The sequence below is a fragment of the Anguilla anguilla genome, chromosome 2, assembly GCF_013347855.1.
Source record: "Anguilla anguilla isolate fAngAng1 chromosome 2, fAngAng1.pri, whole genome shotgun sequence".
NCBI classification, from domain to species: domain Eukaryota; kingdom Metazoa; phylum Chordata; class Actinopteri; order Anguilliformes; family Anguillidae; genus Anguilla; species Anguilla anguilla.
The window spans coordinates 63,845,016-63,871,954 of NC_049202.1; the positions used below are offsets into that span (position 1 = coordinate 63,845,016).

Genomic DNA, 26,939 nt, shown 5'->3' on the forward strand with positions numbered 1-26,939 from the left:
ACACCATGAAACTAGGCATAGCAGCCAAAACAATGCTGTCTAGAAATTAAAAGCGGCAAAAGCACATGCACTTTATTGATCCAAGTAAATTTTCCCCACCACTGAAGTTAACTGAATATTTTGTGCACTGAGTGAAATTTCAGAGCACTGACCCTCTGAGTGGTGGTAGATGAGCTGGGTTTTTACACCAGGAGGTTTTTGTGTGGAGGATTATCACTGTGATACAGTGGGGGCACAGTGATGCAGGCCATGACAAAAACCTTCCTGTTTTGCAGAGCCATAGCTAACACTATTTCAGCTTATGGGCTCTTCTGTGCTTATAAGGATAAGTCATTATCCTAGCTCGCGCTAGCTAGCTGGCTAACTAGTCATTTTAGTAGATTGCCTATCCATGTATTTATCTATCTATTTTTCTTGTAGCCTAATCTTTCTTACCTTGATCTTGGTGTCTGCGTTTCAAAGCCATCTCCACCAACTTTTTCCATCGAAAGCAATGGGCCATTCTTAAAAGCTAGATGTAACGTTAGTAAAAATAACCACTGCAACACTATAATTGCTTTACACTTTATTCAAGCTACTGTGTGTGTGTGTGTGTGTCAGAAATGCTTCGATGACAGATACATAGGCATAACACCGTAACTCCAGTGCGATAAACAGTAACTTCACTTTGATGCGCAGCAAAACAAAGGCAGAGTACCTTAACTCAATTTCATCGTTCCGGAGTGCAGACAAAGAACCGTAACTGATGTTACGGGATTCTGCCTTGGCTTCTGTAGGGCATTTGGAAGTTACGGTAAAGACAACCCACAATTTTCTCCAAAAAAACAACAAAATTCACTCAAGATATTTGTCCACACAATAAAGCAGATCTTTAATTTTCCAAAAATTACAATAACTCATTTTCGACCAAAAAATGAAGTTAAGGCTTTTGCCTTAGCACGGCAGTATGGTACATTTGCCTACATTTTGTGTTCATCCACCAAAAACACAAATAATCTCCACAATAATTATAATGGAATATAGAAGATAATGGAATCTATAATGCATTTTATTAGAATATACTGTATTCCATTTGGGTGAGTCAAACTGATTAAACACTGAACATTTTGCAGTGTAGAAAGCATTATCTACATACTAATATTTTTAAGATACAGTAAGCATGTATAAAAAAAAATACTTAATGCCGAGTTAATTCTGAAAATTTTAATTCATGTTCATATGACCATGTTGACACTGGTCCCGAACCAGTGAATATTTCCCCTGCTCACCTTTCTACAAATGTGCTTCAGAGAAGAAGGAGATGAGTACATGTTTCACGGAGGCACACACAGTTTTTGTACAGCCATCAATCATCGTGGATGGGATGGCCACAGCGATACAGTTCTAAACAAAAAACTCCAACTGGCCTATGGGGTGAATTGTTATGGTGAAAAAGAGTTCCAGTATTGCACAGCAGAAAGCAAACCACGTACATGTAATACAATGTAAATTGCAGAGTGTGTTTTGTGTATTAAACGTAGGATTAAAAAGATATGAAATAAAACCAAAGCTTCATTTTATCTTACGTGGTCCCGGGTAACACCATCATTCAATGTCCCCTGCCAGTGCAGTCCTGTAAATACACAAACTCCCTTCTTTCTGATAACAACTGAAGATGAAAATTAATCTACAACATCACTGCAACTCAAATACCAGTTATGCTTACAATTATTTTATACTCACATTAATGGGAATAAACATTCTGTCGCAGAATGTAGACACAGAATTCCGAATAGTTTTTTAAAATTTGATGTCTATTTTATTCTCGGTTGGGCTCATGCCATGGCAGGATCCCACCAACATTTCCCTCGCTTCGCAACCGTTAATCCACAGCAGTTTATACACAGACAGAGACGCTGAAGCAGACCGTCGGTGATTCTCTCCAGTTGCCATGTTAACCAGACGGTGGGTTCGGTGTCAGTGGTTAGTGGTGGAGGTGATGGTGGTGGTGGTGTGTACTGAAAACACCAGCCTCTACCCCAGAGACTGTGTGCTACTGTGTATACTACTTTTTAACCAGAGGGAGATAGTCTACCTGCACGGGCAGCAAGGTGAGAATTCCTATTTGGATATGGTTGCGTTAATTACAGTCACTATTCCAGTGTTTACCAGCAGGCACAGTGCCATAGTACAGCAGGAAGTATGAAACATATAGTATTCCAGTCAGTATGTTCCATTGAATTTGTGCAATTTTTTTTCCATTTGTAATCAAAAGAGCAAGGTAGGATAAAGCTATATTTTGGGTCATCACACTTGTTGCAAATATGCACATATTTTGAAGATGAAAAAGCTGCACAGTTCTAGCAACGGATTGTATAAATAACAAACAGTGTACATTATTCATTAAAATCATATGTCAGTATGCAAAATAATGCTCAAATATACATTACGAATTTCTTAATTGAGGATAATGGAATATGTAACATAGCTGTGATCACATTGAAAGTGTGCAGCCCAGGCTTGGTTTTTGTACCGGTGTCAATCACTGTGTATTATTATAGCTCTGGCGGGTCACAATGATACAGCTCATTACAAAAACCTGCCTCCTTTCAAACCATGACAGAATGCACGGAGATATACAGACCCAACCAGGACAGAATGTACAAAGATATACAAACCTAACCAGGACAGAATGCAAAAAGCATACAGACCTAATCAGAACAGAATGTACAGAGATATACTGACCTAACCAGGACAGAATGTACAGAGATATACAGACCTAACCAGGACAGAATGCAAAAAGCATACAGACCTAATCAGAACAGAATGTACAGAGATATACTGACCTAACCAGGACAGAATGTACGGAGATATACAGACCTAACCAGGAGAGAATGTACGCAGATATACTGACCTAACAAGAACAGAATGTACGTAGATATACAGACCTAACCAGGACAGAATATACAGACATATACAGACCTAACCAGGACAGAATTTACGGAGATATACAGACCTAACCAGGACAGAATTTACGGAGATATACAGACCTAACCAGGACAGAATGTACAGAGATATACAGACCTAACCAGGACAGAATGCAAAAAGTATACAGACCTAATCAGAACAGAATGTACAGAGATATACTGACCTAACCAGGACAGAATGTACGGAGATATACAGACCTAACCAGGAGAGAATGTACGCAGATATACTGACCTAACAAGAACAGAATGTACGTAGATATACAGACCTAACCAGGACAGAATATACAGACATATACAGACCTAACCAGGACAGAATTTACGGAGATATACAGACCTAACCAGGACAGAATGTACAGAGATATACAGACCTAACCACGATAGAATGTACAGACATATATTGACGTAACCAGGTCATAATGTACAGATATTTGCTGACCTAACCAGGACAGAATGTACAGAGATATACAGACCTAACCAGGACAGAATATATGGAGATATACAGACCTAACCAGGACAGAATGTATGGAGATATACTGACCTAACCAGAACAGAATGTACTGTGATACAGACCTAACCAGGACAGAATGTACAGAGATATACAGACCTAACCAGGACAGAATGTACAGAGATATACAGACCTAACCAGGAAAGAATGTACAGAGATATACTGACCTAACCAGGACAGAATATATGGAGATATACAGACCTAACCAGGACAGAATGTATGGAGATATACTGACCTAACCAGAACAGAATGTACTGTGATACAGACCTAACCAGGACAGAATGTACAGAGATATACAGACCTAACCAGGACAGAATATACAGACATATACAGACCTAACCAGGACAGAATGTACGGAGGTATACAGACCTAACCAGGACAGAATGTACAGAGATATACAGACCTAACCAGGACAGAATGTACAGAGATATACTGACCTAACCAGGACAGAATATATGGAGATATACTGACCTAACCAGGACAGAATGTATGGAGATATACTGACCTAACCAGAACAGAATGTACTGTGATACAGACCTAACCAGGACAGAATGTACGGAGATATACAGACCTAACCAGGACAGAATATACAGACATATACAGACCTAACCAGGACAGAATGTACGGAGATATACAGACCTAACCAGGACAGAATGTACTGTGATACAGACCAATGATGATGAATAATGATGCGGTCGAAACGTTAACCGTTTACATGGAAAATATTATTACTCTTTTGTTTGGAGCATCAAGCGAGTGTGAGTATTTTACAGACATAACCAGAACACTGACATATACAGACTTAACCAGGACAGAATGTGCAGACCTATAAAGACTTAACCGGGACAGAATGTATACAAGTATACAGACTTAATCAGAACAGAATGCACAGACATATACAACTTCCATTGGCTAACTCTGGTTCTCATGTTGACAAACACCAATAACCGACTTCAAAGGCAATCAAAAGCCTAGAATGAAGACTGAAAGCTTTCTTGTACCTGCACGGAAAACAATTGAACACACCTGACTCATCAGAAACACCTGTGAAGCCATTTGTCCCAGACATTATGGTGCCCTGAAATTGGAGAATTATGTATAAAGAGTGCTGTGTTGTATACAGGGTGAAACCAAAATAAAAAAAAAAACACCCTTTGATAAAAGCTGAGAATCTGCACTTTAACCAGGTGTGAATTGTTTCATTACTTATCTGAAATCATGGAGTACAGAGCCAAATCAAAGTAAAAATATGTCTTAGTCCAAAACATTATGGAGGTCTCTGCACATATATTCTGTGAAATGATGCACTCTGATATCACACAACAATGTCAATTTTAAGCATATTTTGACTGATTTTCATTGATCTATCCTTATATTTTTTAGATGATTTTGAATCCATCAGTTTTGCAGACCTGAATTATTGTGTATGGGGGTAGCCGTAAAGTAATGGTTAAAATGGGGCCCCAGCACAGGACACCATACACGTCAAACACACTTGTGATTTAAAATTTAACATAAATCATGGCACCTGTCTTCTTTCGTTCCATTTCAGACTGCTCCATTTTGGAATGTCTGTGAAATGTAGATAAGACTTTCCACTGGACCTGGCCGGCTTTTTATAACACAGGCCGTTTATTTTGGTTTCCTTTATAAAATGGCCAATATGTACAATAAATTACGAAGGACAGGATACATTGTCAATGCCAGACGTTTCCTTGACGTTTCAATTAAATTTGTGCAGTACTGAAAAAAAAAAAAAAACTATGAGGAGTCTGTAAATGGGCAAATAAAGATATAAAGTCAGAGCATTTGATTAAGGAGCACAAAGCAACAAGCACAGTAAATGCAATAAAAGAGATGTAAACAAACTGAGCAAATATCCGCTTAATGAACCTTTCTAAAAATCCAAATTGCATTTATCACTTAGCTAAATGAATATGAACATGAATATTAAAGGTAGTTTACAACCACGTCAGCCGCTTTACAACCATGTCACCTGTGGAACATCCTTGCGTGGGTTCTAACAGTTCTAAACAAAAACCTCCAACTGGCCTATGGGGTGAATTGTTATGGTGAAAAAGAGTTCCAGTATTGCACAGCAGAAAGCAAACCACGTACATGTAATACAATGTAAATTGCAGAGTGTATTTTGTGTATTAAACATAGGATTAAAAAGATATGAAATAAAACCAAAGCTTCATTTTATCTTACATGGTCCCGGGTAAGACCATCATTCAATGTCCCCTGCCAGTGCAGTCCTGTAACTACACAAAATCCCTTCTTTCTGATAATAACTGAAGATGAAAATTAATCTACAACATCACTGCAACTCAAATACCAATTATGCTTACAATTATTTTATACTCACATTAATGGGAATAAACATTCTGTCGCAGAATGTAGACACAGAATTCCGAACAGTTTTTTTTTTAATTTAATGTCTATTTTATTCTCGGTTGGGCTCATGCCATTGCAGGATCCCACTAATATTTCCCTCGCTTCGCAGCCGTTAGTCCACAGCAGTTTATACACAGACAGAGACGCTGAAGCAGACCATCGGTGATTCTCTCCAGTTGCCATGTTAACCAGATGGTGGGTTTGGTGTCAGTGGTTAGTGGTGGAGGTGATGGTGGTGGTGGTGTGTACTGAAAACACCAGCCTCTACCCCAGAGACTGTGTGCTACTGTGTATACTACTTTTTAACCAGAGGGAGATAGTCTACCTGCACGGGCAGCAAGGTGAGAATTCCTATTTGGATATGGTTGCGTTAATTACAGTCACTATTCCAGTGTTTACCAGCAGGCACAGTGCCATAGTACAGCAGGAAGTATGAAACATATAGTATTCCAGTCAGTATGTTTCGTTGAATTTGTGCAATTTTTTTCCCATTTGTAATCAAAAGAGCAAGGTAGGATAAAGCTATATTTTGGGTCATCACACTTGTTGCAAATATGCACATATTTTGAATATGAAAAAGCTGCACAGTTCTAGCAACGGATTGTATAAATAACAAACAGTGAACATTATTCATTAAAATCATATGTCAGTATGCAAAATAATGCTCAAATATACATTACGAATTTCTTAATTGAGGATAATGGAATATGTAACATATCTGTGATCACATTGAAAGTGTGCAGCCCAGGCTTGGTTTTTGTACCGGTGTCAATCACTGTGTATTATTATAGCTCTTGGTCTGGCTGGTCACAGTGATACAGCTCATTACAAAAACCTGCCTCCTTTCACACCATGACAGAATGCACTGAGATATACAGACCCAACCAGGACAGAATGTACAAAGATATACAGACCTAACCAGGAAAGAATGTACAGAGATATACAGACCTAACCAGGACAGAATGTAAAAAGCATACAGACCTAATCAGAACAGAATGCACAGAGATATACTGACCTAACCAGGACAGAATGTACGCAGCTATACAGACCTAACCAGGACAGAATGTACGAAGATATACTGACCTAACAAGAACAGAATGTACGTAGATATACAAACCTAACCAGGACAGAATATACAGAGATATACAGACCTAACCAGGACAGAATGTACGGAGATATACAGACCTAACCAGGACAGAATGTACGGAGATATACAGACCTAACCACGGTAGAATGTACAGACATATATTGACGTAACCAGGTCATAATGTACAGAGATATGCTGACCTAACCAGGACAGAATGTACAGAGATATACAGACCTAACCAGGACAGAATATATGGAGATATACAGACCTAACCAGGACAGAATGTACTGTGATACAGACCTAACCAGGACAGAATGTACGGAGATATACAGACCTAACCAGGACAGAATGTACAGAGATATACAGAGCTAACTAAGACAGAATGTATGGAGATATATGTATGGACGCTGAAGCAGACCATCGGTGATTCTCTCCAGTTGCCATGTTAACCAGGTGGTGGGTTTGGTGTCAGTGGTTAGTGGTGGAGATGATGGTGGTGGTGGTGTGTACTGAAAACACCAGCCTCTACCCCAGAGACTGTGTGCTACTGTGTATACTACTTTTTAACCAGAGGGAGATAGTCTACCTGCACGGGCAGCAAGGTGAGATTTCCTATTTGGATATGGTTGCGTTAATTACAGTCACTATTCCAGTGTTTACCAGCAGGCACAGTGCCATAGTACAGCAGGAAGTATGAAACATATAGTATTCCAGTCATTGAATTGTATGTTCCATTGAATTTGTGCAATTTTTTTTCCATTTGTAATCAAAAGAGCAAGGTAGGATAAAGCTATATTTTGGGTCATCACACTTGTTGCAAATATGCACATATTTTGAATATGAAAAAGCTGCACAGTTCTAGCAATGGATTGTATAAATAACAAACAGTGAACATTATTCATTAAAATCATATGTCAGTATGCAAAATAATGCTCAAATATACATTATGAATTTCTTAATTGAGGATAATGGAATATGTAACATATCTGTGATCACATTGAAAGTGTGCAGCCCAGGCTTGGTTTTTGTACTGGTGTCAATCACTGTGTATTATTATAGCTCTGGTTATAGCTGGTCACAGTGATACAGCTCATTACAAAAACCTGCCTCCTTTCGCACCATGACAGAATGCACGGAGATGTACAGACCTAACCAGGACAGAATGTACAGACATATACAGACCTAACCAGGACAGAATGTACGGAGATATACAGACCTAACCAGGACAGAATATACAGACATATACAGACCTAACCAGGACAGAATGTATGGAGATATACAGACCTAACCAGGACAGAATAAAAAATATGTCTTAGTCCAAAACATTATGGAGCTCTCTGCACATATATTCTGTGAAATGATGCACTCTGATATCACACAACAATGTCAATTTTAAGCATATTTTGACTGATTTTCATTGATCTATCCTTATATTTTTTAGATGATTTTGAATCCATCAGTTTTGCAGACCTGAATTATTGTGTATGGGGGTAGCCGTAAAGTAATGGTTAAAATGGGGCCCCGGCACAGGACACCATACATGTCAAACACACTTGTGATTTAAAATTTAACATAAATCATGGCACCTGTCTTCTTTCGTTTCATTTCAGACTGCTCCATTTTGGAATGTCTGTGAAATGTAGATAAGACTTTCCACTGGACCTGGCAGGCTTTTTATAAAATAGGCCGTTTATTTCGGTTTCCTTTATAAAATGGCCAATATGTGCAATAAATTACGAAGGACAGGATACATTGTCAATGCCAGGTGTTTCCTTAACGTTTCAATTAAATTTATGAGTGCGGTACTGAAAAAAAAACTATGAGGAGTCTGTAAATGGGCAAATAAAGATATAAAGTCAGAGCATTTGATTAAGGAGCACAAAGCAACAAGCACAGTAAATGCAATAAAAGAGATGTAAACAAACTGAGCAAATATCCGCTTGATGAACCTTTCTAAAAATCCAAATTGCATTTATCACTTAGCTAAATGAATATGAACATGAATATTAAAGGTAGTTGCCAGTAAGTCATACCATAAGTAAAGAAACATCTGTATCAGTGCCGCTTTACAACCATGTCACCTGTGGAACATCCTTGCATGGGAGTGATAAAAAGCACATTGAAATGGATATCCACATTTCAGCCGAATGTGTGTTCCTGTACAACAACAAGCCGTACGTGCTGTGCTAATTAAATAGAGCAAATGAGTACACATGGAAGCTTAATCTCTTGTATTGATTTCAGAGTGTAGGGTAGGGTAGGGTAGTTGTAGGGTACCCATAGGGTAGCTGACAGCAGTGTATCCATGCAGCATGGGAGAGGAGGGGTTTTTGTACAGCGGCACATCACTGTGTAACTGGAACCCACAGTGGTTTGTGGCCGTACAAAAACCTACCCTGTTAGCTGAAGAGATTATCCCCTCATTCTGGCACTGCATAGTGGATCCCCAAACTCAATAGGTGTTATTTTATAATAGGCTGGAAGTGAACAATGCAAACACTTGTATCTATAATCATGTAGTGAGGATAAATCGTTTGAGAACATAACACCATTAAATAACATTACTTGGATTATTTTTAATGTGTATTTAGTTATTTATATTGTATTACATTGGACAAGTTCAGCTGTATTTTAATCTTTATTCAGCGTAGATCCAGGAGACGTCGACAGTATCAGCTGAGGATTCAGGCACTCTATTTATATATCAAATTTGATCAGAATGATAACCATTCAGTTTAATCCCATTTATCCCTGCTGGAAAAATTGGGAAAGACCAGGCCTGAACCCACAAATAAACCTACCAGTGTGGGGACAAGAGCCTGAAATGTTTCTGATCATTTGCAAATAAGCAACTGGGGCCCAAATAATTGTTTTAGTTTGCATTCTGCCCTCAAATGTGTTTGTGCCATCCCCAGTAATTCTAACTCCAGTATGTATGTATGTACACTAAATGGTTCTTTCGTGAAATGCATTCTTGTGCAGTTTTGAAGTAGTACAATTGCAACAATCACTTTCAATGCCCTGGGGCAGTGGGACGTTTTATGGCTTATTATTTATGTAACAAAGCTGCAATAGGCAGGAAACTGACAACCCAACCCAGTGTGCCGTGGCACACAGGTGCTTCCTGTCTGCGTTGGCTGTGATAGAGCAGTCTGACTCCAGCGCAAGGGCTGCTTCAAGGGCTCAGTGCATTGTTGGCCCATGGGTTTCGTACTGGTGTCACTGCTGAACGATTTACTACTTATATACTGTGTATTTAACACCTTTCTCACCCCCTCCCTTTTCCACTGCACTACAAATTATTATTAACTGCCCCTTTAAAAACAGCTCAGTCAATTAATTGTCTTCAATTTAACGCAGGTGACCGGCGTATAGGGGCCGCGTCTCCTTTGTGATTTACACCGAAAAAAAGCTGACGCTGAAACGTCAGACAAAGACGCTTTACGCCTCAAGTGCATGTGAGACATCTTTTGGTGTGCGGAGCCTTCTTTATTATTTTATTCTTTACTTTTCTGGCATTTACACACCTAGTTTGAGCGCAGTCTTTTTTTTCTTCTTCTTCATTCTGGCATGAAATATACTTGACTCAAACTTCCCCTGCAGCTGCCAAGGTTGCAGTTCTGTCTGTCTTTAGTGAAAATGCATGTCAGAGATGAGACCTGTTGAAAATGTTCAGGCTAACAGTATAATTTCAGCCTAATATTCACCATTATATACTGGGGAAAATGTTCAGTTAAGTGCCTCACACCTGCTTGCACTTGTTTGAATGACCTTGCTCTGCCAGGTTTTCAAGTTTTTGTAAGTCAACATATTCTAAACAAAATAAAATAAAAGAGAAACAAAATAAAATTTTGCACCCAACGGGCTGTATATATATCCAGTTTCATGCACAAACCACCTTCCTCATCCATGCACCACAGCATCGTGGCTAAACCAAATTAGCCATCCAGCAGCCATATATGCAATATTTTGATACTGTATGCTATACTTTGTGTGCATGTTGAAAAAAATATGCTATCACAAGTCCCGATCTTTAAAAAATGTCACAATATATTTTCCATATTTTCATATTTACCCCATCAGCCAAAGAAGGAGGAAGCATGTGTATCTCCCGGGGGGGAGGGGGGGGGGGGAGTTGAAACTAACTGAAGGCTGGAAGCCGAAGGCTTGAATAAGCTGTTTACATGTTTCAGAGTGAGAACAAAAATTAATTGTGCAATTTGAAAAACAGAAAGTGTTCTAGGAAAGTCAGGGCAGAACAGTGCCATAAAAGTGCCATTATTTATTTATTTACTTGTTTGTTTGTTTGTTTGTTTATTGTCCCTAATATTTAAATTTGTGGAAAAAAGAAGCCAGCAGTTACAGAAATATAGAACCCCATAAATAGAATTCAGACAGAACAACAAAGGGGGAAGGTGCATACTGTGCATGCATGGCAGCTTTGGTCCAGCTGTCTAATAATTTTGAGCCGAGTTTGTCTTTAAAGCTGCTAGAAGTCTGAGTCTGATGGCGGAGGTATTGACATACTCACTATCGTGAGGGTGGTTGGCGTCACTCCCCCTTTGTGTAATTGAGTCATTGGAAAACTGTGTCCCCACTGTCACCCGCGGCTGGTTGAATAAAGCTGATGTATCCAGGAGTTTCAGATTTCATCTAAAAATATTACATCTCCTGACACCTCTCCAGACAGCTTTGGCCCACATTCAGTCCAAATTATTGTAATACAAAAAGTTAAAAGTAATTCAATACTTTAAAATTTCAATATGCAGTTTCCGTATGCAATACCATTCTGATCAATAACTTCTTATTACTGTTGCATGTATATTACAATATTACTGTAAATGATTACTTGTTCTGAAACCTGCACGATGAACTTCAGCAGCATGGATCACATTCAGTTTAAAAGTGTTCCTGAGTTGTTACAGTCCATGTCCTAGTTACCCTTGAGTAACAAATTCAAGCAAGGTTGTGTTTTTTTCCCCATGCTGTAACAAATCTATCCATCCACCATCTATACTCACTTATCTATACCGGGCAGTGTCGCAGGGGGTGCTGGAGCCTATCCCAGCGTGCACTGGGTGAGAGGCAGGAATTCACCCTGGACAGGCCGCCAATCGATCGCCCACCATTCACTCACACACTCCCACGTAGAATCTCCAATTAGCAAACCAATTTGGACTGTGGGAGGAAACCGAAGTTTCAAACCCAGGACCGTCTTGCAGTGAGGTGACAGTGCTACCCACTGTAGGGAATCAGTACACCCAAATCACCAAATAGACTTGCTCAACTTCTTCAGAGATTTCAGGACCAAGGACAGTACTTTGTAATGCTTGAAGTTCAAATGTTCAAATTGCAATAATGAAAGTTATGCACTTCAAAGTGATTGAGTTACTGGCAGAATTCCCCAAAGTTAATACAGTATACAGAAGTAATATGTAAGAAATAAACTTTGTAAGAGCTGATAAAACTGAATATCCTCATATTAAGCTAAAAATTGCATCTTTTTTAAAGGTTTTTTATACCTAAATTGCCAAAATTATAGATATATGGAATTTTTACATTTTGAGTGCAAAATATGTGATGCGCATAATGAATTCAACATTAAATTCACTCTCAGATTTGGTCATGCATTTGATGGATATTAGTATTGAACACATAATGCATGAGTGGCCAACCCTGGTCCTGGAAAGCCAGAGACAGGATTAGCTTGTTTTGCTGTCACTTAGCACTTACTTGACCAATAAAAGTATCTGAGGAGATTGTTAACTTACTTCACCTGATTTATGGGGTCTGATTTTTATTGATTTTATGGTGAAAACAAAAACCAGCGGGCCCTGTGACTCTCTGGGATGAGAGTTAGCTTCCCCCTGATATAAAAGCAAAAAAACTGAAATTAATCATTTTGGGACCACTGCAGTATTTGAAAAACAAAAATATATTTAAAGAAGTAGCCTTTAAATGTGTTTCCCTTCTTGATTCAACAGTTGTTCATTTAAGTTCATATTTTAAATCTTGTTTTGATCTTAATCTAATTGTGTTCAAAACAATTCAATTACTGAATGTGTGATATATAACGTACAGTGACATGGAAAAATATCTGCCCCTTTCCTGATTTCCTCTATTATTGCATATCTGTCACACTGAATGTTTTCAGATCTTTAGACGGAATGTAATATTGGACAAAGGGAAGCTGAGTAAACGCAAAGCTCTTTGGAGTGGTGGCCCTTGGAGAAATTACGGCAGGTGGGCCACTCCTGAGGTGATTCCCCAGTGTTCTCCATTTGGAGATAAGGGCTCTCACTGTGTTTCGGTGGAGTCCCAGAACCTTAGAAATAGCTTTGCAACCCTTTCCAGACATATATTTCAGCAACTTTTTTTTCATCTCTTCTGAAATTTCCTTTGATCGGGACACCGTACTTGTTGAAACTTTGTGGCTACCATTTCACTCTGATTGTATTTGTAAAATTCAATATGAGTGAGATTTAGATTCACCAGGGCTGGCGCCAATCAAGCCTGGCTGTATTCAATCAGCTGAATCTAATTATCAATTATTAAATTTGATTAATTGGTTGATTGAGTTACTGAGGAGACAATTAGCCTACTTATTTCACATAGGTTGATATGGGTGTTTGATAACTTTTTTTATTAAATAAATGAAATAACAATTTTAAAAATGTGTTTTGAGTTTACTCAGTTTCCCTGTGTCTAATATTACCTTTTGTTTGAAGAGTGACGAACGTGCAATAATGGAAGAAATCAGAAAGGGGGCCGTTTTTTATCCCACGCCACTGTTCATTCGCGTCTCTATGGTTTATGAGGTGTTTCTGTTTGGCTAAAACCTTAAGACAGATCACTGTGACAACTACTTTGACTACTGGGGACAGGGGACCAAAGTCACGGTGTCTTCTGGTACGTATATTTCTATCATAAATTATAAATCCTTGTTTCATCTGTTGGCATTGTAGCAAGATTTAAATAGCCCATATAGGCCGTCGACAAATACGGGATGGTCGTTAAATGAGTTATTGCTGTTAATTTGACAATGTTTTAACAGCAGTTTACCGTTAAAAACATACGACGTATTTTAATCTTAGATATACGCTACTAATTTCTCTCGTAGACCTAGTAAATTTTTTAAAAAAAACACATTGACCTTTGTGGGGTTTTTTTAAACGCTGTAAACGGTTGATTGGAACAAATTTCTGGTTTTATGTATTAAGCAGACAGTTGACTGTAACATAGGTCTGATTCTCTTGTGAACATAGGCTACATAAATTAGGTTTACAGGAGTTTCTCTTTCCAAGCGTAAAAATTACTTTAAAAGACTGAAAGCGATGATTTGTCAAGTTTATGTATGAAGTACAAGTCAGACCATTAACTGTGACTACAATCGTTTCGACGTCTGGGGGAAAGGCACAAAAATCACTGTTACCTCAGGTAAGTTCATCATTTTTTCAAGATTCAATTTTGCGATTAACGTAGAAATACTAATGTGATTTTCCAACGAAGAACTGAGAAAAGTGAATAAATAAATAAATAAATAAATAAATAAATACGCCAGAGCTTCATATGAAATTGCGAACGAATCTCTGGATAATTATTTTACAATGGGTCAATATTAAGGGCCATGACATCACTTTTATTTAATTCGATTTGTTGGCATATTCATATTACTTGCGTCCTCTAAAAATAAATTAGACAGAAAATATTCCATTGGGCGAGGAGACGAAAAACTTAATTCGGTCATTGTGAACGGCGAAACACGGGTCAGCATTAAATATAAGCTATGGATATCTTATAAACATCGACCTTTATGAATTCCTATAAAGGGTTTAAGCGATCGATTGGAACACTTCTCATAGGCTGAGTATTATGCTGAGAGTTAATTGCGCTGGAAAAAAATATGCACTGCTCGTACAGGCTACATAAGCAATTAGCATACATCAGCAGATGTATCTTTTGCCATGCACAAACCAAGACTTTAAGCGATGGTTTGTCACACCTTTTGTACGATGCATTAGCCAGACTGTTAACCGTGACAGCTATGGCTACTTCGACTACTGGGGGAAAGGCACAAAAGTCACAGTTACCTCAGGTAAGTTTATCTTCATATGAACTAGCGAGTAAATTCACATGTCTGCATAATTGTTTTAAATAGAAAAAAAAAGCATTTTAGTTGATTTGGTCTTTAAAATTAAATTACACAGAAAATATTTTAATGGGTCCGTATCCAAAATGAGAGCAGATGGAAAAATCGCATTTGGTTGCTGTACGTGACAAAACACACGTCTACGGTTAGCCTATTATGCATGGCAAAACACAGGTCTGCACTAAATATAGTTTTTGCAAATCTAGTGAATATCGACTAAGGCAGGCGATGTACTGGCAATACCTAATTCGACTCTCTTGTGAACACATATAATGAACATACCGCCGGAGATGTTTCTTTACCCAAACACAAATTAATTAATTTAAAAAAGACTTTAAGCGATGGTTTGTCACAGTTTTTGTATGAAGCGTTAGCCGAACGGTTAACCGTGACTACGCTTTCGACTACTGGGGAAAAGGCACAAAAGTCACCGTCACTACAGGTAAGCTTAACGCATCGGAATGAACATACTTTATGGTCAATGCAAATAATTAATTTTGCGACAAAAGAAAACAGAAAATGTAAGCAAAGTGTATTATAAAAGATATGGCCCACTGTTAGAACTGTTATTGAGCGACCAAGCGCTCTGAATGTAATGATGTGACTGGTACTTCGACTACTGGGGATCTGGAACTAAGGTGACTGTGTCCTCTGGTAAGTAGATTAATGACACGCGCGATGCTTTTGTAAATGGGGAAAACTTAAATTACATCAAAATTGTTGTCTTTATTACGGAAAAAGAAATGCTTGGTGCTGTTTGCTCTGAACAAATTTATATTTTTGCGCTTATTTAGATATTGGATTTGATTATACCAATAAAAAGTTAACGGGTTGCAAAAAAAAAAAAAAAGAAAAAGAAACAACCAACACTAAGTAAAATTGTCTTGTCACAACCTTTAGATTTCACTTCTGAAACTATCCGCTCGTGTAGGCTATAGTTGCTCGCAGTGCGTTTCTGATTTCGGGTAAATATTCTAAATCCTGCTCAGATTTAATTTGCACTTGATGTAAAAATTAACTTTAGGTACTCCAATGTTCAGAGAAAGGGAAAATAATCTATTTTCAATAGTGGCACTGTCACAAACGGACGGGAAACACCGCAGCGTATAAAATATCGGATGTCTTGGATATCTTAACACGTTTGAGGTGTTTTTAAACAATTATATTTTTTGTGGTTGGGTGAAAATTAATACTGGAGATAAATGACGCTTGTGACAAGACCGTACGTTTATTCTCATTTCAAATCAAAATATGTTTGAAAACATACGACATAATATTTTATGCGGGATATTCGCTGGGTTGATTCTAGTCTTTTTCTCTGTTTCGATAATTTTACGGCATAGTTTTCGCTTAAATTTCCGATAAGGATCTGTCACTGAGCAAAAAAAAAATCGCTTATACCCTTCTAAGTATTGTAAAAAAATAAAAAAAATAAAAAGCGTATTGCTGCTAAAAAAATAAATTAATAAAATAAAAATAAAAAACAGAATTTGCAATGAATTGTACAGGAATCTTAACAAAAATGTATTACAATGATGAAGTCCACGGGATTTGTAAATTCGAATCAAAGGGACAAAAGTAGGTTAATCCAAATCACTTTTCTAATTTACTGAACTGAACTAACACTCAGAAGTGGAATGTCAATGGTGGAAACGTAGCCAAGCAAGATTGCCTCATGGAGTGTAGGCTACACTTAAAGTACGCGGACACGTGCTGCTCTCAGTTCAGGTTAAGTAGATGCCAAAAATGTTTTTGCACTTAGTTACTGTTGAGTAACATCATTGTGACGATGCTTTCGACTACTGGGGAAAAGGAACAGCCGTCACCGTGTCATCTGGTAAGATTCCTTTATGTATCTATAATTTACCGAGTGACCGGCCCTTACACATTATATTTTAGTGATTAAGTAACGCCTTTGTGGGGCCCCTTATTCGGGTAAAATGATTGCTTCGGTTTAAGAAAAAGACCTGCTTTTGCCAGCATTGAGTCAAAATGTAGTGATGCATGCATGCTGTAGTATGTAGTCAATTACCTCTGTCACCTCCGAAAATATTTTATACAAATAGCAGGAGTTTGTATTATGTCCCTGTATGGTGCACAAATAGCCCGTTTGCTGTCGTGCATCTGTTGGCAATAACCGTGTTGTGGGACGAGAAGTTAACTGGACGCGTACTTCGGCTACTGGAGGAAAGCAAGAAAGGTTCAGCCAGATTTTATTTGTATCTCTTTATGAAATTACAAGTTTTGAAAACAAAATGCAAGATCTTCCAAAATATCGGCTGTAAGTTTTAAGTAATAAGTAACTATTACAATATCGGCCTTTTGGAATATGCTTTTAACAAATTATGTATATATGTGACATTCACTCGGTTTCTTCAATATTTTAGAATTTAAGAACGTGGCACGTCTGTGCTATTATGAGTGGAAGTTTAAAAAGAAAACGTTGTTATTTTGTTATTCGAAATGGGAGGTGGCGGTGGAGAAACCATTATAGCCTAATTTATGTACCCAAACAAAATATGTCTGTGTATTCTAAACTGTACATTTTGCAACTTGGTTTAACAAGAGGCTGAATTCTGATGAATGACAAATTTCACTGCTTCTGATATAAGGCAGGCGAAGTCGTTCTCCTGTAGAACACGTGTAATAAATTATAAATTGTGGGTATATAGTGCGGAATCTTCGGAACAAGTCATTGAAGCAAATAGCTTACTTCGAATCGCACAATTATGCGGACGTGTGTCGCGTTTAGGTATGTGGAGGCCGATTTTATTATTATGACTATGAATTCGATTGCTGGGGAAAGGGAATCACCATCGTCGTTAAATTCGGTAAGACATCCTCATCAGCGTGCGTGCTTGTTATCTAGTAGCCTGATTATTTCTTTAAAGTAGCCTGCTAGTCTTATTTCAAAAACGCTTTATTGCTTATTGCCAATATCGTGAGAAATGGGGGTATTCAACACAGGTCAAAATATTAATTATCTCAAAAAAGTGGTGTATATATGTATAGAACAAGTTATGAAATAAAAATGCACTTTCTTCCATGAAAACCGAGTTCCAAGTTGTTTGAGGGCTGAGAAATTGGAAGATAATTTCAATAGGTTGGTCTGGCTATTTAATTTCCTCCTCGGCTCCATTATCCGGGGAAAACGAATAATTTCCTTATTTATACATAAATGTATCGTACATTAAATGCAAGTTTTATGCTTCTAATTGGATTTACTCAACGGATTTTAATTTTAAAAAGCTTATATGTGTTGATTACACTTTCGGTCACAAGTCACCGTTGAAGAAATGCGTGGGTCAGCTTTAAGAAATGGTAATTTCATCATTAAAAATAACTGTTAAATAACGGAATTCTGGAACAAACAAAAAAAACACATGGAATGTGTAAATGGTTTGGTACACAGGATAGGCCTATCGCAGCCGCTTCATTTCTGGCAAATGCTTTTTTGCCATCGCAATAATAGGCGTCTTAAATTAATGACAGGTTATATGAATATGTGAAAGTATATTCATAAATAACCAAAACCTTCATTAAATTATGGAAACATGTAAATTCGTATTCATACTGAGCCAAATATTGATGCCGGGTTTAACTTGTATAGCGCAATCTATTACCTGCATTATTTTATGTTGTATGATAGTGATCATTAATGCAATTGTACATAGAAAAACTTCAGGCTTCGGCTATGCACTTTGTCACGACAAACTGACCTAAATCTCTATGGGCGCTCTCTGCCTCTGTGGTGTAAACTGCATCGACATTGGCTGATTAAAATTAATTGCTTTGCTTCAACTGGGATGAAAATTTTAAACAGTGTAGGCTTGTAATGTAAATGTCCCGCATGTTCTATAGGGTGTTTGTTCTTTATGCTGTTAAATTTTCTTCTTCTTCTTCTTTTTGTTCTTCTTCTTCTTCCAGGTACAAAATCCCCTCCAAGTGTCTTCCCCCTGATTTCCTGCGGTCCTGGATCCAGCGGTTATGTCACAGTGGGCTGCATGGCCAAAGATTTCACGCCTGACCTTTTGACCTTCAAATGGAATCGCAAAGGAGGAGCGGCATTGGCGGACACAGACTTCCTTCAGTATCCATCAGTACAGAGCGGTGAAGTATTCACCGCTGTCAGCCACGCCGTGGTGAAAGCAGCCGACTGGAACCAAAAGCAAGCCTACGAATGTTCGGCAGAATACGATGGGAAAAGCACGACAGTAGAGATAAAGATGCCTGAAGGTAGGTTCCGTTTGCTTATTTTGCTTTGATTATTATTAACCAGTCTTGATGGATGTCACTGTTGCTAGAGAATCTGAGTGTTTTTTTTTTTTCACTGAAATTATCTCTGATGAAAATATCTTGAAGTTTTGTTGCATCAAAAAGAGTGCTCCAGAGGACAAAAAATAAGGGTGTAGCCAATTATTCATTGGACAAGAGCTATCTGACAACCGATACTATTTTTGTTTGTTTTTCTTTTTTGCTTATGTTATAAAGTTACATAAATGCTATTTCTACCAACATTGGAAAAAAAAGGCTCAGTTGTAATACATGTAACCATTTTTGCCTGTTCTCCATTCTGTGGTATTAGTTTTTAATATCATAATATTGTGTACTTAAACTGAAGAAAGGCAGCTTGAATTTATTAGACGCAGCTAAGGCCCAAACACTCTGCTGATTAACCTTACTGAATGAATCAACAGTGTGTTCTGGGTCATAGCTTTGAGGATACAGATATGTATGCTCTAAGATTGATTCCAGAATGATGAAGTTATGAGTGAAAAAATGCAGGCATGAATTTAACAGGCATATGTATCATAAATTAATTATGCGGCTTGGGGAGGAGGGTCTAGCCATACTACTACTACTACTAATAATAATAATAATAATAATAATAATATATCACTGCTGTACAAAGGAAACTCAGAGTTTTGGAATATCAAACACATTTTGAATGCCACCCCATGGTGGAGCAGTTTCCTTCAAAGAAAACTAATCCAGTCTGGGAAATGCATTGTGGAATTAGCATTTTGCATTAGCATTTGCCCACAATCAATAAAATGCTCTCTTTGTGAATATCTAAAAAGGGAACTGTTATGACCCCAGGTGTAAGTTTGTGTTACATTTGTCACTGTGTTTCCTCTCTCCGGTTGTCATCAGACTGGATGTTTTCGTTTCCGGGTACTCGGCTTGCAAGCACTCAAACTTCCAGAAGTGGCTGCTATACATCACAATCGTAAATTTGATACTGATGAGGGGTGTACATGGTATCATTATTTTAAATGATAAATGAATAATTAATCATAAATTAATCATAAATTATAAATTAAGTCACCTTTAAAGTTGGAAGGTCATGCAATCCATATTTTTATACTTGATGATTACTGTATTTTTTAATCAGCATTTCCACAACAAATATTTCTGTACAGGAACTGATGTTTCTTTCATGTTCAAAACACCAAATTGTTCACTTGCACCACTCAACAAGAAGGACTGTACTGCGCATTCAAAAGTATAAATTCAATATTGGTCTGGACAGTTAAATTTTGTTCTTAGCTTTGACTTACATATAAGTGCAGCTTGGGGAGTTATTTTTGGGGATCGCTAAAACTCACCAAACTTAACTTTGTATTTGTATTTGTAAGGAAGTGAACCTAGCCCAATTTTTAAAGGCCCTATGATGGATTCTGCAGTCTCAAGCTTAGTTTCGGCACATGGATTTGATCACACCGTATTACGTGGACGTTTAGCTATAACAACATCGTGTCTGTCTTTAAATCTTGTGGTCGCGCAACTTACTGCAGTTGCCCCCAGAAAAGCACCTTTTAAAGATGAGCCATTGAAAGTGTGCTTAATAATCGAACGCCAAAAAGAAACGAAGAAACAACGAGCTCCCCCGTCGCGCGCACCTGTCCATGCCTCTGCGCATATACAGACACAAAGACAGCTGAGTGTCTGCTGTCGGCTTGTTTGCTCACTGTTATCCACTACTCGTCAGCTGCAATGCTTCAAGCAGACTGATCCAAGGCCGTGTGGTTCTAACTCTCAATAACAGATCATCAGTCATTTTTACTACTTTGCAGAAAAGCATTTATGTTCTGTCATCTGAAATGAAGAATCAACTTTAAATTTGTTATTGAAAGTTAAAAGCCAGACGCCCTGTGCATGGATTGAGTCAGATTTTGTTTTCTCCCCTTAGTAGTGTGCTGCTGTGCTTTAGAAGGAAAGGAAATATATTATGTATGGGTCTAGATGAGGGGTACACCAGAGGAACTCTGATGGCTGTTACCCACAAAATCATTTTATTATTTCCATGGACTCAGCTGTTAGGCCCCACTGACCCACCATTGAACAATGTTTTTGTTCTTTTTTTCCCAGACCTGGGTCAAATACGTATTTGTTTTGGATTCAAATACTTTTATATGTCCAACTGATCTTGTCTGGCGTATTGGAACCAATGAAATACTCTCGCAAACCCTGCCTTTTGGTCATATTGGCAAGCTCAATTACACCAGGCAAGATCAATGGCGCACAGAAAAGCATTTGAATCCAAAACAAATACATATATGTCTACAGGTGTGCTTTTTACACAGTAAATTATTCAGCATCAGTTCAGAACCTAACGACATTTGCTTGAGTCTCATAAATTTACCGGAACAGTTTAAAGCATGCTCTGAGTTGATTTGACACTGAGCATTTTTCTGTGTAAATCTTCAAAGGGTTTACTATTTGGTAATGTAGTCGTGCCATGTGCACGACCAAGAAACAATATTATACCTGAGATCCATTGTATTTCCTTTCCATACTATTTGCCTGGTTTTTTTGCTTTCGCGTCAATGCCTGTGCTTGTGTCTCTTTTCACCAGTGTCTGCACACATCTATACATGTGCGTGTGTTTGTTTTTCAGCCGCCCCTCCCCAGTCCGCCCATCTTTATATAATGGCCCCGTCTCAGGATGAGCTAAAGTACAACAAGACCGCTACCTTTGCCTGCTTTGCCAGTGAATTTTCTCCCAAGGACCATTCTTTCGTCTGGCGATGGAGGGGCGAAGAGATATCCAAAGGGATCACAACCCTCCCTGCGGTTGAGACGAAAGCAGATAAGAAGACCGTGTACAGTGCCACCAGCATTTTGCATCTTCCTGAAAGCCAGTGGAGGGAAAGTGAAACGTATGTTTCCTGTGAATTTAAGCATCGCGGTGGAAATGTGCAGAGGACAGCTCATTACGTATCTCCTGGTATGTCTAAAGCAGTTATTTATTTATTTGTTTATTTATTTCGATTTGTTTGTACTGGGTTTTCCTTTATCTGCAATGTCAAAGTGCCTTTTACAAAAAAAAATGCAAAGTACATACGTCACTGTAGATAAGAGTATTGCTGCTGAATGCCTAAAAATAGAGCTTCCTATGGGAAAATGGCCCTTGGCCTTTTGGAAACAGGGCTGTGTGTTTTCAGAATTCCTTAAGGTGCTACACTTCCTCCTCACATTTCTATTACTCTTTTTGTGCACAGATCAATTTAACTTGCATCTTTAAAACTCACGCAGGTGGTGGCATTGTATTCTTACGTTTTGTATACTTCTTCCACAGGCTGCATCCCAGCAAATCCAGTTGAGGTCTCAATCATCCCTCCGTCCAATGAGGAGCTGTTCCTGAACGAAAGGGTCGAGCTCATGTGCAATGTCACCGGGAAACTGGAAAACATTGATTCAGTTGAGTGGCACAACGAAGAAGGCAAAACACTTGTCTCCACCAAGGAATCTGTGGGAGGTTCCGAAATCCACAAGCTCTACATCGATATTGCGAATTGGTCCAACGGAACCACGTTCACATGCATCGTGAAGCACTTTGATTCTCCAGATCCGATTAAAGTAACTTACAGAAGAGAAAATGGTAAGTTCCTCTTCCAGGCTTTATGTGATCAAAAGCGGTTGCAAAGAGATTGAGGTTTCATCCATTTTCTAAACAGAATACGTGTAAGGAGCATGTTTGATCTACTTCATTTGTCTGTAGTGTTTCTCAGTGCATGTCACCATACATGATGCCCCTCTCAGAGAATACTTTGATTTGGCTTTTCATATTTAAATACCTGGAGCAGGTGCAAGTTAACAACGTGTGACCCATTGGTCACACACACCTATGTGTTCATTTTGTTTAGATGTCAGTCTTTTGATTATTTCTACAGTTCAGTGATGGACACCCCGTTGTATCTCATTTTCACACTGGGGTTCTAGAAGGCTCATGAAAACTCATGAGGTTTCATGAAATACTTAACCCTTTAATGTGTGAGATCACAAGTATGTGATTAGAATGTTATCTTAACTGAACATTCTAATGCTGATGTAACACTGACTAGAACATTCTAGAACACTGACTGAAAAGAATATTCCAAAAACCTGTGCTTCAAATGGTGAAAGGTTTGCATTGACAGAAGCAACAATGCCCCAAAGTAAAACATAGCCATAGGTTAACAATTTTACAAACCACAGGGAAATTATACACAGTAATTGCAATGTAACTGCATTCAGTGTAACAGACACTGTTGCTGAGTCTTTGCCTCAGGGTTTAGTCTTTAAATCACCTTCCCGCTGAATAGCAATTTCTCACACAAGGATGAGGCTTTGTCCACTTCATAGTAGCACTGTAAGTACCCAGCTAAAAAAAAGTCATAACCACAATCGCATATTTTCAGGAAACGAACCGCGGCCTCCTTCCGTCTTCCTAATGACCACAACCGCAAAAAATAACGGCCACGACGTGACCCTGATCTGCTATGCTAAAGGATTCTACCCCAAGGAGGTGCTGTTCTCTTGGCGTGCTGATGATAAACCTGTGGATAGAGCAATGTTCCAAACCACCCAGGTGGTGAAAACAGAACGCGTATACTCTGTGTACAGCCAGCTGTCCATCAGTGCTGAGGACTGGAACAATGGCATCATGTACAGCTGTGTGGTGCACCACGAAGCCGCATTCGACAAGTTATCGAAAACGATAGTTAGGACTATCGACAGTGTGTCCAAGAAGTCCACCACCGTTAGCCTAGACCTGTGTCGTCCTCAAAACTGCGAGGCTTGACTGTGCAAATTCCCGTTCCTGTTCCTGTTCCAGTTCCTGTTCCCATTCCTGTTTCTGTTTCTGTTCCGGTTCCTGATCCCATTCCTGTTCTGTGGCGCACATTGTCATTCCGTTGGGTCGTATTCAGTCCGACTGAAACGCAGTGTCTGCCTGTATGTCTGTCTGTCTGCCTGCCTGTCTGAGTGCCCCTCTTTCTTTAAAGTTTTTTAAAATGCAGTAACAAAATGAAAATAAAAATTAATAAATAAAAGTGGCATGTCCGTGCAGTCTGTGTGGTGTGCATGCTCTAATTTGGGGATGGTGGCAGAGGTAATGGAAATATGCGGTTGCAGCGATCAGAGCCATGATAACTCCATTGACAGCAGAAAGTGAAAATAAAGGAAGAATGTAGCTTTTGATTTCAAGATGAAACATGAAAGCAATTCAGAGCTCTTAATCATTACTGTTATTTATTTATCAGCCTACAGAGAGATAAAGGCGTGGCATTGGTTCTCAAATAGGACACATTTACAGTTGTAGTCTAGCCTCAGCTCTCATGCTGTAATTCACAATATGGTGAATTGATACTTTAGATAAAGCCTTGAATGTGCTATGCTAGTCATGTGCACATTGAACTGCTGTCATTTATTCACATAAGAAAAAGAATGTCTGACATTGTGCAAATTGTGCAAAAGATAGCGCAACAAAAATAGCTTAAGGAAAAATAACCATTTAGGACAGCTTAAATAAAGGAATCCAAACCAATTAAAGACAGATGGTTGTGCATAGGAGGCAATTTTTAGAGTCAGTGCTGTCATTGTGTGGCAGTGCTTTGGGAAGTTAATTATTTCAAACAATATAGTGTTAATGAAGATTAAAACTTCAACGCAGTTTGTTGGATCTTTGAGGCTGTCTGTCTGTTTGTTCAGTTGTGTCCTTGCGGTTCACTCTCATTAAGCCTGTAACACAAAGATAGGGCAGGAGAGGTAACCAGGACATGCTTTTGTCATGCTGTGTGGTTGGCAAAGCACTGTGTCCCTGTCCGTGTGTCTCTGGGTCTGTGTCCTGTCTCGGACTTGTGTTGTCCTCTATCGACTCTTGTCAAGTCACCCCGAGTAGCAGCGCAGGTTTGCTCCCTGGTTCACCCACAGGTTTTTCAGAAGCAAGCCAAGAAGGCGATAGACACCACCAAAAAACAAAAACTTTATTTAGACAGGTCAGGGTCACTTCAACATGAATGCTCCACACAGTGAGATTAAGGAGCTTGTCTTCCCATGAATATGTGGGGAACTGGCAGCTGGCCTAGCAATATGGTGTGATGAGACAAAGCTCCCAAGCCCCGTTCCTCATAAGGAAGCAGGTTCCCCAAGTGGAAAAAAGACCTGTTCAAAACTGCCTAAGCTGAAGAAATCTACTACATGAGAGAAAATCTCTGCGGCTTAATTGATACATGTCATGATTTGAAGAGCTTTCCAACACTCATGCAAGATAGCAATCTACTCAGAGGTCCATTCTACAAAGGTCCCTAAATCACACACTTTCATATCAGTCAACAATACATACAGTTATAGTAGTACATATTATTATTATTATTATTATTATTATTATTACTTCATTTTTTTCAGAAAGTACCTTTCAGACAAACTCAATGGCATAACATTCACTTTTCCTTCTTATTCTTCATCACCAACCGCCATTTTGAAGTTACCTTGGACACCAAAAATGCATTTATTTTGTGTAGGAGATTAAATTCATTTTTACTGACAACCTCTCAGTGAGTCCGTGGGATTGTCTGATACCTAATTTCTGAGCACATGAAAAAAGAAAGGCATTTCCTTTCAATAGTTAGACTACAGGCAGGGAGACTGAGCCATATCATAAAACTGAGACATAACTTCAAAGCCGGAAATAATTACAACATGGATTACGGCCTTGATTATGTGGTCCAGGGGGGATGAGAGTATCTTTTAGCTGGAGAACTGTGTGAATCAAATGAGTAATGGCCCTTCTTTCCTTCTAACCTAACACTTTCAATATGCCCGACCAAAGAGCAATCACGTGACCTTCTGGACCCTAGCGGATTGAAAATACTTGCGGAGAAATATCTCACCTTCTATAACAATCCAGAAACATTTGGGTGTCAACAGAAACATGGTTGAAAACTGAAGGATATAGTCTCTGCACAGTCGTTTAAAAAAGGAAAGCAGTGATTTTTTTTACCCTAAATAATCAGGACAGCTAATGCACTAAGCATGCACACAATTAAATTTGATGGTTAGCTGAACTTCCAAATGTTTCCATGAACATTTCAGCATTCATCATTTTTTTCTTGTCTGAATTTGTTCTTTGATAAGATCAGAATCTGCGTGAGTCTTTAGAGGCCAAGCACACGAGGGGCAGATATGTTTGCAGACCGCGATGAATGGATGATGTTTCCACACAACCCTGTTGGTGGCATACATTTTATGGGATTGCTAGTGTTTCCTTATGCAAAACAACATGAACAGACACACACATTCAATTTATGAACAATTGGCATTCATCCTCTGATACACCAGCTGTACGCAGAAAATCGAAGGTCTGTGCAAGTCTCATGACTCCCACGTCGCTTTTTCGGAGGGAACTTTTATGAAGTACAAAAGTGAGATGAAATTACGAAAAGTTTTGTGAATGAAGCCCAGTGTTACGTAATAAGCAGTTAGCACTAGCAACACGCTAACAAGAAGAAAAGAAGACATTCTAAAATACGACGACCTTTTTAAAACATGTCACTCCCCTGCTGAGGTCAC

General features: G+C 38.6%; 1 protein-coding gene and 1 long non-coding RNA gene across 16 annotated transcripts in view; one reads left to right on the top strand and one right to left on the bottom strand.

The window, feature by feature from the left end:
• Positions 1-26,939, top strand: part of LOC118220446 (titin-like) — a 435,810-nt gene that overhangs the window by 393,013 nt on the left and 15,858 nt on the right. For 2 of the 15 annotated variants that reach the window (XM_035404312.1, XM_035404314.1), the window contains 2 exons: positions 16,892-16,941; positions 19,032-19,340. In XM_035404312.1, the coding sequence (XP_035260203.1) occupies positions 16,892-16,941; positions 19,032-19,340 (359 nt within the window). Of the gene's footprint in view, positions 1-2,385; positions 2,551-5,427; positions 5,431-6,082; positions 6,210-6,504; positions 6,677-13,198; positions 13,209-13,817; positions 13,865-14,340; positions 14,393-14,997; positions 15,051-15,495; positions 15,547-15,588; positions 15,759-16,891; positions 16,942-19,031; positions 19,341-26,939 lie in introns of those variants that run through there. The other 13 variants (XM_035404320.1, XM_035404316.1, XM_035404317.1 and 10 more) reach the window with 13 other exon arrangements.
• On the bottom strand, positions 1,189-5,985 carry LOC118220524. Its single transcript, XR_004763964.1, has 2 exons — positions 5,513-5,985; positions 1,189-1,395 (listed from the first exon to the last, which is right to left on the bottom strand). It is a non-coding gene; the product is annotated as an uncharacterized LOC118220524 (long non-coding RNA).